Genomic DNA, 17,587 nt, shown 5'->3' on the forward strand with positions numbered 1-17,587 from the left:
TGGCGGCATGGGTGGCGGTGGCCTTGTTGCCATGGGTGGCATGGGTGGCTTCGGAGGTACCATGGGCGGTTTAGGTGCCATGGGAGGCATGGGTGCACCTCCGGCCGCCATGGAGGTATGGGTGGCTCTGGAGCACCCCCCGACGCTATGGCCGCCATGGGAGGCATGAGTTTTGCTTCTCTCATGGGAGGCATGAGTGCACCTCCGGCCGCCATGGGCGAAATGTCTTTCGATGTGCCTCCTCACACACATTCCCATGAAGATGCCGTTGAAGATCTTGCCAACACCATCGGAGCTTCACGTGATGCGGTGCGTGATGAGGAGAGGAAGGAAGATTCATCTTCGGAGGCGGAAGAATCGTCTTCGGAAGATGAGGACGAAGACGAGGAAGAGGATTGATGTGTCTTTCGTTTGTGTCTTGAACTTGGTTTGCATTTTGAACTTAGTTGGATGAACTTGTGAGCATGAACTTTTATTCATCAACTTGTTTGTGTGAAATTTTATATGTCATGTTCATTGCATTTTAAATGTTTCAAATTCATTTTGTGTCTCAAATGCCATATATGCAATGCCCCGGCAAATCGCGCGTGCTGCATTTTTTGCGTGCCGCTGGAACAGCGCGCGCGCTGCATTTTAGCGCGGTTGTTGGTGCTAGCACTGACGGCCGCGCAAAACCAGCCGAAGCGCGCGCGGCAAACTAGCGTTTTGCGCGCGGCGCGAAGCGCGGCTGTTGGAGATGCTCTTAGTTTTACTCGGCGCTGTCAAAGATCCAGCCGGCCGTTTCTATAGACGTTGCTATTTTGTGCTATAGCCAATGAGTGGTGAGGATCCTTTCCTCGCAGGCCCATCAGTGTGTGCCTCCTGGGTGAGTAAGAGGGAGACGTGACGTGGATCGTGGGTGAATATGCAGTGAACGAATGATGAGCACCTTCACCATCCACGGTCCATGTAGCTTGTGAAATTAAGAGCTGGAGTGAGGTGAGGAACCACCGCGTCATCAGTCGCCAGAGAAGAACGCTATTTCGGCGTTGTAAACGCTTTTTACCACGCCGCGACCACGTGTGTCGGTTGAAGATGCTCTTAGTGGATGGCCATCGCCGTCCCGCCGTCCATCGTTTGTGAAGGATGCATGCCTGTAATCGGCATCACCTCACCATCGTCCAACCAATAATTATCTTTCTGTGGCCCATGTAGCAGCACTGCAGCACAGCAGCAGTGTCCACCATCTACTTTTCAGCGTCGAGGGAACCTATCGTACGTCTGCATCTCGATCCAGCGCTAGCTGTGCTCGTGATTCTATTTGTCTTGGCCTTCCAGATGCTAATCTATAGGGAGCTCCTCCTTCCGGCATACAACAAGTAAATTATCCTCTACTTCGTGTTGACTTGTTGTACGGCGCTCGGCGCGGCCATGGCAGTACAGCCGCTGCACTTCGTCCTGGTGCCGCTCCTCGCGCCGGGCCACGTCATCCCCATGCTCGACCTGGCACGCCTCATCGCCGGCCGCGGCGGCGCGCGCGTCACCGTGGTCCTCACTCCCGTCAGCGCCGCGCGCAACCGGGCCGTCCTGGAGCACGCTCTCCGCGAGGGGCTCGCCGTCGACGTGGCCGAGCTGCAGTTCCCGCGCCCGGCACTGGGGTTGCCCGAGGGGTGCGAGAGCCACGACATGGTCACCGAGCCCTCCCACATCATGCTCTTCTATGAAGCCGTGTGGCTGCTCGCCGGGCCGCTGGAGACGTACCTCCGCGCGCTGCCACGGCGGCCGGACTGCCTCGTCGCGGACACTTGCAACCCGTGGACGGCCGACGTCGCGCGCCGGCTTGACATCCCACGGTTCGTGTTCCACGGCCCGTCCGCGTTCTTCCTCCTGGCGCACCATAGCCTGGCCAAGCACGGCGTGCACGACAACGACAGCGTCGCCGCCGGCGAGTTCGAGCAGTTCGAGGTGCCCGACTTTCCCGGGCGCGTCGTCACGAGCAAGGCCACGTCGCGTGGGTTCTTCCAGTTTCCTGGGATGGAGAAGGAAAGGCGTGACGCGCTGCGCGCCGAGGCCACCGCCGACGGCTTCGTCTTCAACACGTGCGCGGCTTTCGAGAGCGCGTACATCAAGGGATACGGAGACGCGCTCGACCGGAAGGTGTGGGCGGTCGGACCGCTCTGCCTTCTGGACTCGGACGCGGAGACGACGGCCGGAAGAGGCAACCGCGCGGCCGTGGACGCCGGCCTGGTCGCCTCTTGGCTCGACGAGCGGCCGCACCAGTCCGTGCTCTACGTCAGCTTCGGCAGCATGGCCCGCCTCTTGCCGTCGCAGCTCGCCGAGCTCGCCGCCGGGCTGGAATCGTCAAATCGGCCGTTCGTCTGGGTGATTAGGGACTGGGAGACCGACGACCTCGACGCCGGGTTCGACGAGGGCGTGGAGGGCCGCGGACTTGTCATCCGTGGGTGGGCGCCGCAGATGACCATCCTGTCGCACCCGGCGGTGGGCGGCTTTCTGACGCACTGCGGGTGGAACTCCACGTTGGAGTCGCTCTCCCACGGCGTGCCGCTGCTGACATGGCCGCACATCGCCGACCAGTTCCTGAACGAGACGCTGGTCGTGGACGTGCTCGGCGCCGGCGTCCGCGTCGGTGTTAAGGTGCCGGCCTTGCACGTGTTCCTGAATCCCGAGCTATACGCGGAACAGGTCGGGAGAGACGACATCAAGTGGGCACTGACAGAGCTGATGGATGAGGGGGCGGGAATACGGGCGACGGCGAAGAAGCTCGCGACGATGGCAAGGGAGGCGATGGCGGAGGGCGGGTCGTCGGACCGGGATGTGGCCGATATGGTTCGCCATGTGGGGGAGCTCGCGCAGAGGAAGGAGAAGGGCGTGCCCGAGCTTGGAAACAACGAGAAGACAGATGGTCAAGTCAAAACTTCCGCTCTAGGATAATTAAGACATGTACTAGTCCCTCAGTCTGAAATTATTTGTCAAAAAATGAACGTATTTTAGTTCTAGATAGTATATCCATTTTAGGGTAATTTCATACGAAGAGAGTACTAGACATGAATAACAGGACATGCCGATATAGTGAGAGAGGCGTGGAGTACACCTATTATTCTCCTTATCCTGTCCGTTTATTTCCGTATTTTTTGTTTATTTCTATTTTCAAGTGAGAATGCTCCTTTTTTTTCCGTCCTATTTAATTATTTAGCGACAATACTACACCTACGAAACCATTACGAAACCACCCTAAACCCAATAAGAAGACCCCACCTAATCCATCACCCTAAACCCAATACTACACCTACGAAACCATCTACGTTAATCCATACAACGAATTACGTATTACGTATGTATAGCATTGTTCTTTATTTAACCATGTACATGTTCTTAAAACCTGTCTCTTTCAATATACTTGATGTCTTTCTTGCGTCAAAAATGGCACCTATATCACTCCAACTCCCAACCCCCACTACCCAACTCCCAACCGTTCTGATCATATTAACTAGGCTGTCAACAGTTCTACGCCAATATACTTGATGTCTTTCTTTCAATATACTTGATGTCTTTCTTGATGTCTTTCTTGCGCCATCAACAGTTCTACGTACACAGCGAAAGGACAGCAAATACTCAAAGCACCATAGTAAATCATAGGTTGAACATGGATCAAGCAAGACACAGAGAAAACACCGGCGAAATGGTGACATTCACCACATTGGACGTATGCGGAGTTCTGCCACATGGCACCCGACATTGCACGCCTTTGCCGAGTGGCACCCAACAAACCTTTTCTTTTCTTTTCTTTTCTTTTCCCTCTCCTTTTTTCTTCTTCATTTATCTTGTACAATATTTGTTTTCTTTTTTCATTTTATGCTTTGTTCTTTTCTACAGTATTTGTTTGCCCCTTCTCTTTTCTTTTCTTTATCCTATCTATTTTCTTTTACAGGCACTAGATAACCAGTTGCGCCAAATGGCGCAAAGACCCGTTTAAAACCATGTTCGTGTTGAAAATATTTGCATTTTTCAATAACCGTATATTTGACTACATTTGGTAAGAACCTATACCCCTACATATAAAGGAAATTAAATGCAAATATTTTCTTAAGGTAATAATGCCACAAATTAGATCATTGGTAGGTCAAGATAGTTGAGTGTACAATTAGAAACTCCGAGTAGTTGTAAACTTGCATTAACAAAGAGTAAACACAAGTGACACAATAAGATGTACTTAATACATGAACTGAACATTGTGTACAGGAGTAGTTAATAAAAATAATAGTCAATTACATCATATAATTTGGTTCTATACTCTTTTGCGTATATATCCTGAATGCTACCCCTTTGTGATCAACTCTTTGTCCTCCGAATCAAATGGCACAGCTACTGCCCCTTGTGGAAAAAGAAAGGACTCTGTAATACTCATAAATGTAAAAGGAAAACATCATGTGATGCATCTCAACCTGCGCAGAACAATGTAGAAACCATACATGCTGTCTACATACTCTCATTGTCTAGCAAAGCATAAGTAGCTGAGGGACCATAATAGGTGTATAGAAGAATTGACAATTAGCAAGAAAGAAGCATGCCATCAGCTGTCTAGACAACCATAAAACAATAAGTGGCAAAAGCCCCATCAGAATTAGCATTTGCCATCCAGTTTATGAGCTAAAGTTGAGCATTCACCAATCGATAGAACATATTAAGCATCAGCTATAAAACAAACTCTATTTTCCTAATAAGACAACATAGATATGAAAGTGGCTCCTTCTCCGCCACACCCCCTTCTCCCCTTCACGCCCCTCCTTCCTGGTTCTCCACTCGGCGAAGCATCGGAGCTGGCGACCAGCGGGAGGCAGGGATTGATTTAACCAGGTAATAAAGAACGCCGCTCTTAGGCTTTCCGGTAATGAAACTAAGCTAAACAGAATCCCTTGATTAATCCGACGCAGCCACCAGCCCACCAAGTTCCAAACAGCAACAGAAGGAGACACAGAGAGAAAGATATAGGCGGCTTGTGTGTCCTAACCACGAACTGGTCGAGCTCGCACCATTATCTCCAACGGCACGGTCAGAGCATTGATCATCATTCTTACTCCAGTATTCAACATCAACAATGAGTCTGCACCTACTGTCGTGGAATTGTCACGTCAGATGTCCTTAGTATCAGGACTTAGTCGCGAGGCCAACGCACCTATGTGATAGCTTGAGAGGGGTTGAGCAGAATCGAGAGACGCAACACAAGACAGGGATTTAGACAGCTTCGGGCCCCGGGAAACATCATCCGGTAAAAACCCTACGTGCTGTTTGAGGCTAGATCTCATTATCATCATGAGGGAGTCGCCGTAAACCGATTCTCCTCTAATTGTGTCTAGCCCTAGAGATTGTTGTTTGCTTGTAGCTTGTCCCCCTTTGGGGAGCCCTGCCCCTCCTTATATATGTTGAAGGGGCGGTTTACATGTGGAGTCCTATTAGGATTAGGACTAGTCTATCTCTAATACAAACCGGATACAAGTCCTGGTCTTAACTCCTTGTAAAATATTCCTCATGCCTTTCCTCTTAAACCGGCCCACCATAGTATGAACCGGACTTCTGGGCCATGGGCCTCGTCATCCATCTGACCCGCCCGCCGGGTTACTAATGAACCGTCAAGACTGGGCGGGTAGCCGGTGAATCATCCAGTCCGGCCGGTTTATACTCCCGGCCGGTTTACGCCAAGGGGTATATCCCCGACATTAGCCCCCAGTTTAATTTGGATTTATCCATGTTAAACTGATCCTGTAAAACAAATACAAGAACAAATTTGACAGACTATGCTCCGGGTTAAGAATTCTTGTAAACCGGCATCTGATCATTCTGAAGTCCTTGTCATTTCCTTCTTCTAGAAAATCTGGGTCAATAACGAACTTCATACTCAAATTGCTGATGTTGGCTTCTTATAAAAAAATATTGTGAAGAATAATCCACTTGAGTCGGCTTCTAGAGCGCCGGTTTAAGAAATATTGGTCTTGAAATACTCATCTGATATTCGGCCGGTTTGAAGATGTAGAACTTGCCGGTTTACGATAACCACCATTGACTTGTTATAAAAACTGATAATTCCGGGTCATGATTGTTCCCAACGCCGGTTTAATCTGGTTTACTCCAAACTGAAAATTTGGAAGATACTTCTCCCTTATATCCATATTACCTGTAGCCCCCAAGTCTTGAACAAAACAAAGTTATGGTTTAAGACTTGCTTCAATATCAATACTGCCACTTTTGAAGAAATCCATGTTGTTCATCCCAGTCACTAGTAAAAACTGAACACTCCATATTATGTAGCCCCCAAGTGCCGGGTTGTCATGCTTGCAGCAACCAGGGACTTGAAATTGCCTTATACTCATAAAACTTCAACCAGTGTAGCCCCCAAGGGCCGGGTCATTTATGCAATAATAAGCAGGGACTTTGTAAATATAATCATGTAGATTTGAGCAATGATGTGTAGCCCCCAAGGGCCGGCTCAGTAAGATAATATTGAGCTGGGACTTGATATATACTTCAATGAAAATAACATCATATGATGTAACCCCCATCATGGGCTTGAATCCACGTCCATAAGGTTGAGAGCCTTGTGCTTTACCAACTGAGCAGTGGACCCTTCAATATAATGGATTTAACTTGTGTACCTTGAGTTGTTGACAGGAGCAATTGGTAGCCCCCAAGGGCCGGTCATTATAATGTGATGAGTCGGGTCTTCAATAATATGAGCAAAAAAAATGACTTTGCATTAGCCCCCAAGTGTCATGGTGCATGCTTGCAGCGACATGAGACTTGCATATAACCTCAATTTGAATAATGTAGCCTCCAAGTGCCGGGTCGTAAGCCTGCAGCGACTCGGGACTATTCCTTCAATTATAGAATAAATCATATCCTTTGAAAAAATAATATCCAGTGCGCTAAAGTGACTTTGAAAACCTCAATAATAGCGGTTATTAATAACCATAATAAAGATCCAGCCATGTTGGCTATTCAAGATAATATAATACGGTATGAAAACCATATTCATTCAATATCATAATGAAAATTCAGCCAAGTTTGGCTATTTGAATAATATAACCGAATGATTTATAAGCGCATGATTCCAATGGCGCAATCCAAATATATACTGGTGACTTATAGTCAAAATCTAGGCCGGTTTAATAAACACCAGATAATTTCCCATCATATACTGGCGACTTATCGTCTTAAAGCCAGGCCGGTTCAATAAACACCGGTGATTTATAATTATGCTTTATTCAACCTGTTTCTGCATACAACAAGTTTAAAGTGTCCTGGCGGTTTACCGTCGGACGGGTCATAATGCCCAACATATAACCTGGGTTTATACCCAAGGTTGCACTTAAAAATAATTAAATATGAAATATATCATACCTGTGATGTTGAATCACATTGTTGGCTTTACCAACTTTTTGTAGTAAGAGTGATAACCCCAATCTTGAGTAATGATAACTCCTTTCATACTGTGCCGGTTGATGATAAACCGTACCGGGTTGTGATAAACACCGGTTTAACCATATATAATACTAGCGACTCGTAGTCAAACCAGACCGGGCTGATAGTCTCCGGATTATAACTTGATCCTATATTGACAACTTGTAATTAAAAGTCAAGCCGGGTTTATGAATGCCGGTTTACTCCATAATAGGATGATAATAGAAAATCAAACTGGGCAGATGGCCTCCGGATTAAGATTTGACCGTGTTTCGTCAATTTGTAATTGATAGTTGAACCGGATTAAAACGTTGTCGGTTTAAAAAACGCAACAAAAATCAAATAACAGTTATGAAAAAATATGGAAGCAAAGGCAATGATAAAACCGTTTGCAACAAAGAAGGGTTTACTAAGCCGATCAGATGGTGTTACCATGGTCGGACACGACCAAGCTCCCAATAGGTGTAGCTATGGTTCAAGTCAGCCAGGTCCCCAACTGAAACCGTGGCATTATGCCGATCAAGTGGCGTGGCAATGGTTCGGGTTCGACCAAGCCCCCAAGTGACTCTGTGGCCTTAGGCCGATCAAGAGGCGTGACTGGTTCAGACTTGACCATGTCCCCAAGTGATCTGGTGGCTTTCGCCTATCAAAAGATGTTGCATTGGTTCGAACACGACCAAGGCCCCAAGTGATATAACATGGTGCTTTGAAAAGCTAACCCAAGAGGTAAACCGGAGGCCGCTTTAAGACAGAACCTCCGTGTAACCGCGCATGATGTAAAAAAGAACAGAGACCCCGCTTTATGAAGCAGAAGCCCCCATATGATCAATAATATGTTAGGCCAATAGGGCAGGATACCCATGTTTGAACCGCGCATCATGGCAGCAGGTCCTCTTCAGTAATTTTTAACTTTTTTTGCAAGAGATAAATTCTTCTTGAACCGGGATCTTGAGCCGGATATTGAGAGCTTCAAAGCTTTGTGGGAGACATCTTTCCCTTGACCCGGATTTTAAACCGGAATCCTTTCTGATGACCCGGATCTTCTTCATTGAACCGGGATTTTGTAACTGTCATATACTTTCTAAGCCGGAAATTTTCTGACGGCCTTCAAATAACAGTAGCCTCCTGGACCGGGTTATCTTTCCCTCCATCGTCATGGGGTTCTTAAATTTGCTGAAACTAGCAAGATTTGCTGAGTCATGTCATCGTAGCCCCCGAGTCTCAAGGTGACTCGAGGAGTTGGCTTGAAACTCTTCATGTTTGACCATGATATAAACCGACATAACTTGTATATCATTGGTGTTGATAGCACGATGTAAATCCACAGAAGGTTGAGGTGACTGCGGTGGGTTATAAATGATCCCGTATGAGCCGTGTCAGTAACTCGGCCAATGGTTCCTTCCAGCTGGTGATTTGAAGTTAACCAAACTATAATGACGGCGATTTGTGCGCCTGCCCATTGAATCACCCAGTGCAGACAGCGGTTGATAGTATATGATAATTTGCCTCCATTTTGCTTGAAAGTAAAATCCGGCTACCCAAGCTGTGACTTGCTCATACTCAATAAACAGCTCATGCAGACAGGTGTGGCCCGGTGTGTTGATGTAGACCAGGCCACGAGAGGCGGACGAAAAAGATGACCTCGGCATCAGAGGTGGCTCAAACAGATGAACCGGCCATGGTGTTGTAAACCAGCGCGGACGGGCGAGTTAACTACGTCGTTTTGATGTAGTGAACAATTGTCTTGCATCAACAGTATTGTAGACCAAAACAAAGATAAACTGCTCTTTGACAAAAAATAATATGTACCAATATATTTTAGATGGATATCACCTGATGTGCCAGGCCGGTAATCCGCCATGAAATTGATGATCCCTAGGTGAAGTTGAAGTCGCTCACGGGTGAACCGGACGCGGCGTGGTAAACCGGTGTGGACGGGTGAGTCGGCCGCGATGTTTGTAAGCCGGCGCGGACAGCGAGTCGGTCACGGCATTGTAAGCTGGCGTGGACACATGAACCGGCCGCGAGGGTGGACAGGCGAGTCGTCCGTGGTGTTGTAAAGCGGTGCGGACGGGCGAGTCAGCTGGCGCGTCTGATGTAAACTGGACCACGACACGCGTGCCCATGAAGCCATGTGGCACCGCCGAACGTGCATCCGTGGTATGACACCACCCTTTTTCTTTTAATAGTCGTCCTGCATAAAAAATATTACAGAACGAAGTGATTGTTTTTTTGACAAAAAACGATATGCGCTAATAAAACAAATCTGGATGGATGTCACCTGGTGCATTGGTACGACAGATGATCCTAAGCAATGTCCGTAGATAACCTCTGTTCTTCTTAATAGCGCAGGATTAATCCGCCTGTCCTCCCACCAAGCAGGTGCCCCAGGCAGAGGTGGCAGGCCGGCAAGTCGCTGTGGGGTCGTACGTATTTTCCTCCAGCCCGTAGTGACTCGGCAGAGGCTGCGGCCAAACAGCCGTAGTAGCAAGACCCGTCAGTGGAGATGGAGGCCCCGATGCAGTGCAAGATGGAGGAGGTTTGACGGAGCAACTTAGCAGCGGATTCACATGGAACTGCTCAACGTGGAGATCAGCAGAGATGTCAGTTTGAAGCCCAGCCGGCTCTGAACGGAGGTTAACGAGGATTTGTACACTGCGAGCGACTCGGCAATGGAGCATAATCCGGATCGTGGTCTTCTTCCCTTTGAAAAAACTGAACAAATACTACTAGTAGACTCACGTACTAGCACTCGTGGCTGGCCTGATCAAAAGAATGATTAGAAAACGAATCTGGACCTTGTTGTACAGATTACTCCCTCCCAAAAATCTGACTTTTCACGTGGATCATACTCAAGTGCTTGGTGGCCCTTTATACGAACAGTAGCAGCGGAGTAGTAGTCGGGGTTGTCCGTTGTGGCAGACCAATATTACTTGGTTTCTCCACCACGATGATCTCTGACTTTTCACGTGGATCATACTCAAGTGCTTGGTGGCCCTTTATACGAACAGTAGCAGCGGAGTAGTAGTCGGGGTTGTCCGTTGTGGCAGACCAATATTACTTGGTTTCTCCACCACGATGATCTCTCCCTCCTTTTTTTAAGTATATGCAAGTAGCATAGTAGATCGCCTCTGGTTCGCCTCCAGCCGCCGCTTTGGAATCTTTCAGGAAACTAAAACGTACGCGGACAGCAACCACACGGATACGTGAGTTCGGACAGTCAACATCAGTAGCAATCAGACCCGGCCGCTGAATCTGCAGTGAACATCCGTGTTGATTTCGGTGAAAAAAAAAAACCTTCCGTCGAACTTTGGCTGATTCCGAATTTGGACGGATCGTACGAACGGCAGATGCACACATAAGCACAACCCTAATTTCCTTTGATTTGTCCGTTATGCCCGGGGTTGTCATGTCGGGTTATCCAGCGCGATTGTTCTTCATCCGAAAATTCTGAACTTCTCGATCCTTGTAAGAGATCCCTCCAAAAACTCAACACCACCGTGCGCGAGCCCCACGGTGGGCGCCAACTGTCGTGGAATTGTCACGTCAGTTGTCCTTAGTATCAGGACTTAGTCGCGAGGCCAACGCACCTATGTGATAGCTTGAGAGGGGTTGAGCAGAATCGAGAGACGCAACACAAGACAGGGATTTAGACAGATTCGGGCCCCGGGAAACATCATCCGGTAAAAACCCTATGTGTTGTTTGAGTCTAGATCTCATTATCATCATGAGGGAGTCGCCGTAAACCGGTTCTCCTCTAATTGTGTCTAGCCCTAGAGATTGTTGTTTGCTTGTAGCTTGTCTCCTTTTGGGGAGCCCTGCCCCTCCTTATATATGTTGAAGGGGCGGTTTACATGTGGAGTCCTATTAGGATTAGGACTAGTCTATCTCTAATACAAACCGGATACAAGTCCTGGTCTTAACTCCTTGTAAAATATTCCTCATGCCTTTCCTCTTAAACCGGCCCACCATAGTATGAACCGGCCTTCTGGGCCATGGGCCTCGTCATCCATCTGACCCGCCCGCCGGGTTACTAATGAACCGTCAAGACCGGGCGGGTAGCCGGTGAATCATCCAGTCCGGCCGGTTTATACTCCCGGCCGGTTTACGCCACGGGGTATATCCCCGATACCTACACCTTGACATACCCCTGAAAGCGGTCAACCTTAGCCCACTGCAACAGAGTCATAGCTCCATGAGCAGATAAATTAAGCACTGCAACTGTAGGTGCAGGAAAAAAGGTAGAAGTAGAAATAAAGTAGGTGCAGAAATAATTTAAATTTAAGTACAGAAATACAGTAGAAGTAGAAGTAGAAGTAGAAGCAAAAATAAACTGTGGATGCAGTAATCAAACTAAGTACTCCCTCCATGCTAGGAAAGAAGACCTACAAGTTTGTTGGATTAACTTGGCCAAACTTTACATTGTTTGACTTTGACCAAAACTGACATGCCTTCTTTTAAAGAAGGGAGGTAGTATTAAATTTAAATATGAAATGGTGTTGTGGTAACAAAGTGAGCTGCTGGTACCCAGAACAAAAAACCTTCCAGCTCATTGGTGAGCAACCTCACTGAAGCTCCTACGAATAGGAAAATGTTGTCTTCCCCGCGGCTGCACCCCGCCGCGACCGGAGCGCAGTCCTCACTGCACTTCTCAGGTAATTGCTCAATAAATCATTTTATGACTAATATTTTATTACCAGTACACTAATTTTATAACAGAAAATACCGCCTTCCCACGGTCATGGATAATACATCAGCCTACTCATGTTCCTGACTTGAAATCAGCCAAATCAAAGCTACTACATATCAAAATCATAAATAGTAATTATATTGCAGGAGGTGCAAATTAGTTGTGTTCTCTACTGTACTGAAGCCAGTCAAGTCACAACTAATACATACCGACGTGAGGTATCTTCCCGATTAGCTACATCATAATCATCAAACCAAGGAAAAAGTCAAACACCGAACAACCCGCCTGGCTGAAGCATGTTATTATCAAAGACATGAAGTTTCTGCTTCACATGGAACTTAACTAAGATCAGAAAAATAACAACTAGTAGATGATTTCCTATTTGATTCTTTTTTCAATAAGAAACTGGCCAAAGACATCCAAATCGCAAACGAATATTGTGAAGACAACCACAATGACAATAGGGAATGTGCGAAAAGAATGTATTGTATTTGTACTTAATATTGAGGTATACCCTCAATTTCTAATTCCTATTTGAACTGAAAGAAGAGCACAAGAAAACACCCAGTTCTGTTTACCTTGCATTTGCATCATACATAACAGTTGCTATGTAGCAGTGCAAGAATCAGCCAGGTAAAAATGGAATGAAACTGACATACACAAAATCTAGTACAATGAATTTGCATAGGAACAACACAACATATGCCTTGGGAAGTAGGCCAGCGATAGAAAAAGGCTCATAGCTCAGTCAATCCAATGGACCAACAACTTACAAAAAACATAATAAGACATAGACAATACGGTGACGATGGCAAGAGCTAGATTAAGAAGCATAATCCAGTGGTATTTACAACGAGTAGAAATTGTCATAAGTAGCTAGGGAAGGCAGGAAGGGCCAACGGTGGTCCAATTGTGATATTTACAATGCATAACAGTTGATTCATTAAGAAAGCTAAATAAAGGGATAGTATCGACAGTGGCTTGACATAGTTCCATGAGTGTCAAAAGCCCTGACGTAGAACCCTGACCACCAGAGGCCCAATTTTTTTTCCTCTGCGGCATTAGCAAGACACCGTCCCCAGGAATTTCAATTTCTAATCCAGCAAGGAGATGCCCATCCCATCAACCTCACATAGGTGGCTAGGAGGAGGCAAACCACAGTGTGCAGCCACTGTTTCTAGAATCGGCCTGACAAAAGATATTATGCCACAGATGCCGGCCATATGAAACAATGAGACAACAACAACCAACACAAAAAGTACGCAGGCAGCAAGCAACAACAAATAGAAATAATAATTGAGATGAACCAATAATAGGTAAGAGAAGGCACAACACACGGGACACACACAGCTAGAACTGAATAAAGACAGAATATCAAATGAACATAAGAAAGTAAGCTTCAAGGAGGAAGATGAAACCTTGAAAAGCCGAAAGAGAACAGCCAACGATGCGTATGAGATGAATCACATAAGAACTTCGACAAGGGATAAACTGCAGCATGACCTGCAACACATGTAAATATAGGAAAACGTTAGCAGGCAAAGAATAAATCATAGAACACCACTGTATTGTTGTATTGCAATATACCTCTGTTTCTGCAACAAGAAAACAAGTGCGGGCAAGACTATATAAAGGAAATAGATTGTTAGTTGAAGAGAGGGTACTTGCCACTTTTCTCTTTTCCTTTAATGGTGTTTACAACATCTCCTGGCCACCCAAACCCACATGCCAAACAAAAATGAAATTAGAGAGCAAGGAGAGGAGGAACTCACATGGGGAGGTGCAGCCAGAAGGGACGAGCGGTGAGGTGGCGCACATCGGGGAGTCCGCGGCACCAGCGCCATGGTTGGTACTGCTAAGCCTTTAACAACTAACCAGTGCAACCAAAACATGCTCAACAGAGTGAGGGACACAGCTGGAAAAAATAATTATGTGTAATTTTACTAACTGATCTCAATACCATAGAAGCATAAATAATAAACGACCATATGTTTTAGGATGATTTCGCTCATAGAAACTGCATTTTTATCCCTTTTCCATTTTACCTTAACTCGATTTCCATCCATAGTTACACGACCATGTAGCATAAAAAATAGATAATTTCGAGTGTAATTTTCAGCTCTATAGAGAATCCAACTACAAATGGATAGCTTATATAGAGAGCATGGATACAATTATAAATATGTAGTCCATGCCCCAATTATAAATACTTTTTTCTCACCTTAAACTATCACAAAAGAAACAAATAAAAACACAACTGCTGATATAAATGCAGACCAGCGCACAACATATCAGGTGAAGATTTCGAAAGACAAGCAACCAGATTAGTTTTTTTTTTGCGGGTAAGCAACCAGATCAATTTAGTTCACAACACGCATGTTCATACAACTACTTCCATAAACAGTTGCAGTATGATTTCATGAACTCATTCCCACCAATCCATCCATTGTGAGTAAGCAGCAACCACTACCCAATCGCTTATCAAGAATGACCCAAAGCACCAAACTGAACATAACTCTATCACCACATCATTTTGAAATCTTTTATTTTTTAAGCTAAGAAAGCTTGCTCCTTTTCTTTTTTGGTTAAAGCTACCTCTGTGAGTTTGGAGAAGAAAAGCAAGTAATAAATTTACCCAAACTAAATTATCTTCTTATCTGCTTTAATGGAACATAGTAAGCTGTTGTTGTTGCTGTCAGTGTTAACAAGCAAGAAAAGCAATTTATAAATTTAACCGCTGCGCAGATGGCGCAAGAAGCCAATCAGAAGAGATAATTAAGTGGTAATTATAATCTGTTAGTAGTCAACAAGCAAGGTGAGCAAGATTTGTGTAATCAGCATTAAAGAGGCAAATAACACAGAACAACTACCAACCAATGATTTTGATCTAAGAGAGATTTCCTACCTCTTAGGCTTGGTTTGGTCAGGCTGCACGTTCTCATCTCCAGTAACCACAACATCAGCATTCTCACCATCCAGCTTAGTTTCCTATTGTCACATGGGGATGATCATCATGGGACGAAATTTGTAACAGGGCTGGCCCGGAACACGACGTACCTACGACGTGTCTTCCTCCTCGTCGCCGCAGGCCCCGGGGCCTTCACTCCACCAGCAGGAGTTGTATCTCATGTGGGCTGCTGCCGCCCTTGTCCTTCATCTTGTGCGCCATCCACCACACCTTAAACCGGATAACTGATGAGGACAAAAAAATCTATAAAATGTGTGAGTTGATTTGCCGAGGAAATAAATAGCTATTGACACACTCTGAATGTTTATTCACATCTAAAGGTGCCAAGGATTCTTAAAACATTAAATACACTCTGGAAAGAGATGAAAAACAAAAAACATGAACCTTTTACCTACACAAGTAAGTAAAGAACCTGAACCCTTTGCCACTACAGATCTAAAAGCATGTGTAAATAGAAATCATGGGCCATCTCACGCATGGGTGAGCAGGAGTATCATAATAAAGTGTAACTCTTGGACATCTCTATATTCATGCTCTGTAATTATTGATCCCATCTATTCTTGCTCATGGCTACACCTAGGGTTCTCGGTGTGTAATATCTCAATGAAGTGTTCAATCCATAATTTCGAATGTGAAAACAAAAAGGCATTTACCTATTGCAGTCCATACACCCATTGAAGATGATCCTACTGACTCCTATGATGGGTTGTGCATGAGCAAAATCAACATTAACCGACTCGGGACCTACAAAGGAGAAGAGAACATTAAATTTCTGCAAGTTACATTTATCCAATGTGCTTGAGTTTATTCTTCTCCCTTTTATGATTAGTTATAAATTGGCACACAGCTGAGTATCAATATTCCATCAATAAAACACAAAGAACTTTTACGCAATGCATATAGATAAAAAATGGGGGCAAAGAACCACATTGAATATCCTCCTTCCAACAGTAAAAGTCTAGGCATCACAAAATTATAAATTTTATGTCGATAACCAGTAGGAAGCAGCCCTAAAGCGCCACATGTTATGTGTTGCTGCCCAATAGAAAACATTTTGCATGTAGCATGAAATCCCTAACTTTCGAATGCATGACTAATTCTGCCTACATCTTCTGACTTTCGGATTTCTAAATTCTATAGAGAGGTAGTAGGTTAGAGAGATGAATCTTCGCCTGAGATTGAAGAAAGAAAATAGGATGAGCTCACCTTAGAACTGACCTTACCTTGAAGAGAGGTGTGTCGATGGCCTAGCACATGAACCTCTCTGTCTTAAATCTTGCTTTCACCAAAATTTCCAGAAAACCAATGGAATTCCAGAAAAGCATTAGTGCACTTATTGTTTTTCTTATTTATGCACCATCTCTGTGGTTAAAAGATCCAAGCTCCTACTGTATTCATCAACCACAGAAAAGTAAATCACATAGATAGAAAGAGCTTGCTCAATGGAGTACATACTTACTTTCCTATAATAACTAAATAATAAGATCAAATAGACGACCAATGGGAACAGTTTGACAAGCTGCATTCATATTAATGGGATATGGAACAGACTTATTTACTAAATACTATATATAGGCCACGAAAGCCAGATTACAGTATCATTTAGCCCCGTGGAACTAATTGATGTTCAGAACACGAAGATCTCCATGACCACTAATGCCACCTCCTTTGTGTCGTCCAGTTCAAGATCTACCCAGTAAATCAGCAAACAAACAACAGATGCATAGGGGATTTAATCAGCTTTGTTTCTTATTTTCAGAACTAAGTTATATTTCGTAGAAAAATCTGATGTGCTGCCACCACGGTTCTCTCCATGTGTAACAGAAAGAGAGGGTCAGGGGAAGAGACAAAGGGGACAGAGGGAAGCGGGGGAGCACCTGAGTGTGGAGGGGACGCTGGCCTCACCAGGCATCCACCCATGGTGGAGAGGAGGAGCTTCAGGAGGAGCACGTGGACGACGGTGCCGCACCACCACACGAGCCGCCGTCCGCTGCGCCACCGCACTGACCCTCTCCCATTCGACGTCGCCTCCTTCTCCTATTTCCTCTCTCTTTCTCCATCCTCTCCTTTCTTCTTCTCCCTCTCATATTCTCTCTCCCACAGATCAAACCGAGGCCGCCGCTGTCGCCCTTTGGTCCGCCGTCGCCCTTTGCTTGTAGGTTGCCGCTGCCGCCAGGGAAGCACGCCTCCGCGCCTGCACACCTCGGATCTCGAGGTGGAAGAGATGCAGGAGAGGGAGGGCGCGACTGGCGTGGGAGGATGGAGGAGGAGGAGGAGGAAGCGAACATGGAGGCGGCTAGGGTTCGTGAGGGAGGAGGAGGAGGGGATTGGGTGCACAGGGCGTGGGAGGAGTGGGGAGATGCGGTCTTTTCTCCCGTCCCGCGACTAACCTCGGTAGGCTGCAGCCACCTCTTTTTCGACCCACGCACGCTGTAATAATGGTCTCACGTAGAAGAGTGGCCCAGGCGTCATCCACC

The 17,587-nt window shown here is 46.0% G+C and overlaps 1 protein-coding gene and 2 long non-coding RNA genes across 5 annotated transcripts; 1 reads left to right on the forward strand and 2 right to left on the reverse strand.

Moving 5' to 3' along the window:
* Positions 1-1,207: 1,207 nt before the first annotated feature.
* Positions 1,208-3,173, forward strand: LOC119312779 (UDP-glycosyltransferase 73E1-like). The gene has a single exon (XM_037588536.1). The coding sequence runs from the start codon at positions 1,411-1,413 to the stop codon at positions 2,929-2,931; it is 1,521 nt and encodes a 506-aa protein (XP_037444433.1). The 5' UTR covers positions 1,208-1,410; the 3' UTR covers positions 2,932-3,173.
* Positions 3,174-4,553: 1,380 nt separating this feature from the next.
* Positions 4,554-13,610, reverse strand: LOC119306740. The gene is made up of 3 exons (XR_005149017.1): positions 13,561-13,610; positions 11,585-11,626; positions 4,554-5,107 (listed from the first exon to the last, which is right to left on the reverse strand). It is a non-coding gene; the product is annotated as an uncharacterized LOC119306740 (long non-coding RNA).
* Positions 13,611-13,960: 350 nt separating this feature from the next.
* On the reverse strand, positions 13,961-16,489 carry LOC119306741. Of its 3 annotated transcripts, none has more exons than XR_005149018.1 (5): positions 16,334-16,489; positions 15,764-15,854; positions 15,200-15,334; positions 15,048-15,130; positions 13,961-14,057 (listed from the first exon to the last, which is right to left on the reverse strand). It is a non-coding gene; the product is annotated as an uncharacterized LOC119306741 (long non-coding RNA). The 3 variants fall into 3 exon arrangements; XR_005149020.1 differs by having other exon boundaries at positions 16,329-16,489; XR_005149019.1 differs by having other exon boundaries at positions 16,317-16,489.
* Positions 16,490-17,587: the final 1,098 nt, after the last annotated feature.

This window comes from Triticum dicoccoides, chromosome 5B, assembly GCF_002162155.2.
Source record: "Triticum dicoccoides isolate Atlit2015 ecotype Zavitan chromosome 5B, WEW_v2.0, whole genome shotgun sequence".
Classification (NCBI taxonomy): Eukaryota; Viridiplantae; Streptophyta; class Magnoliopsida; order Poales; family Poaceae; genus Triticum; species Triticum dicoccoides.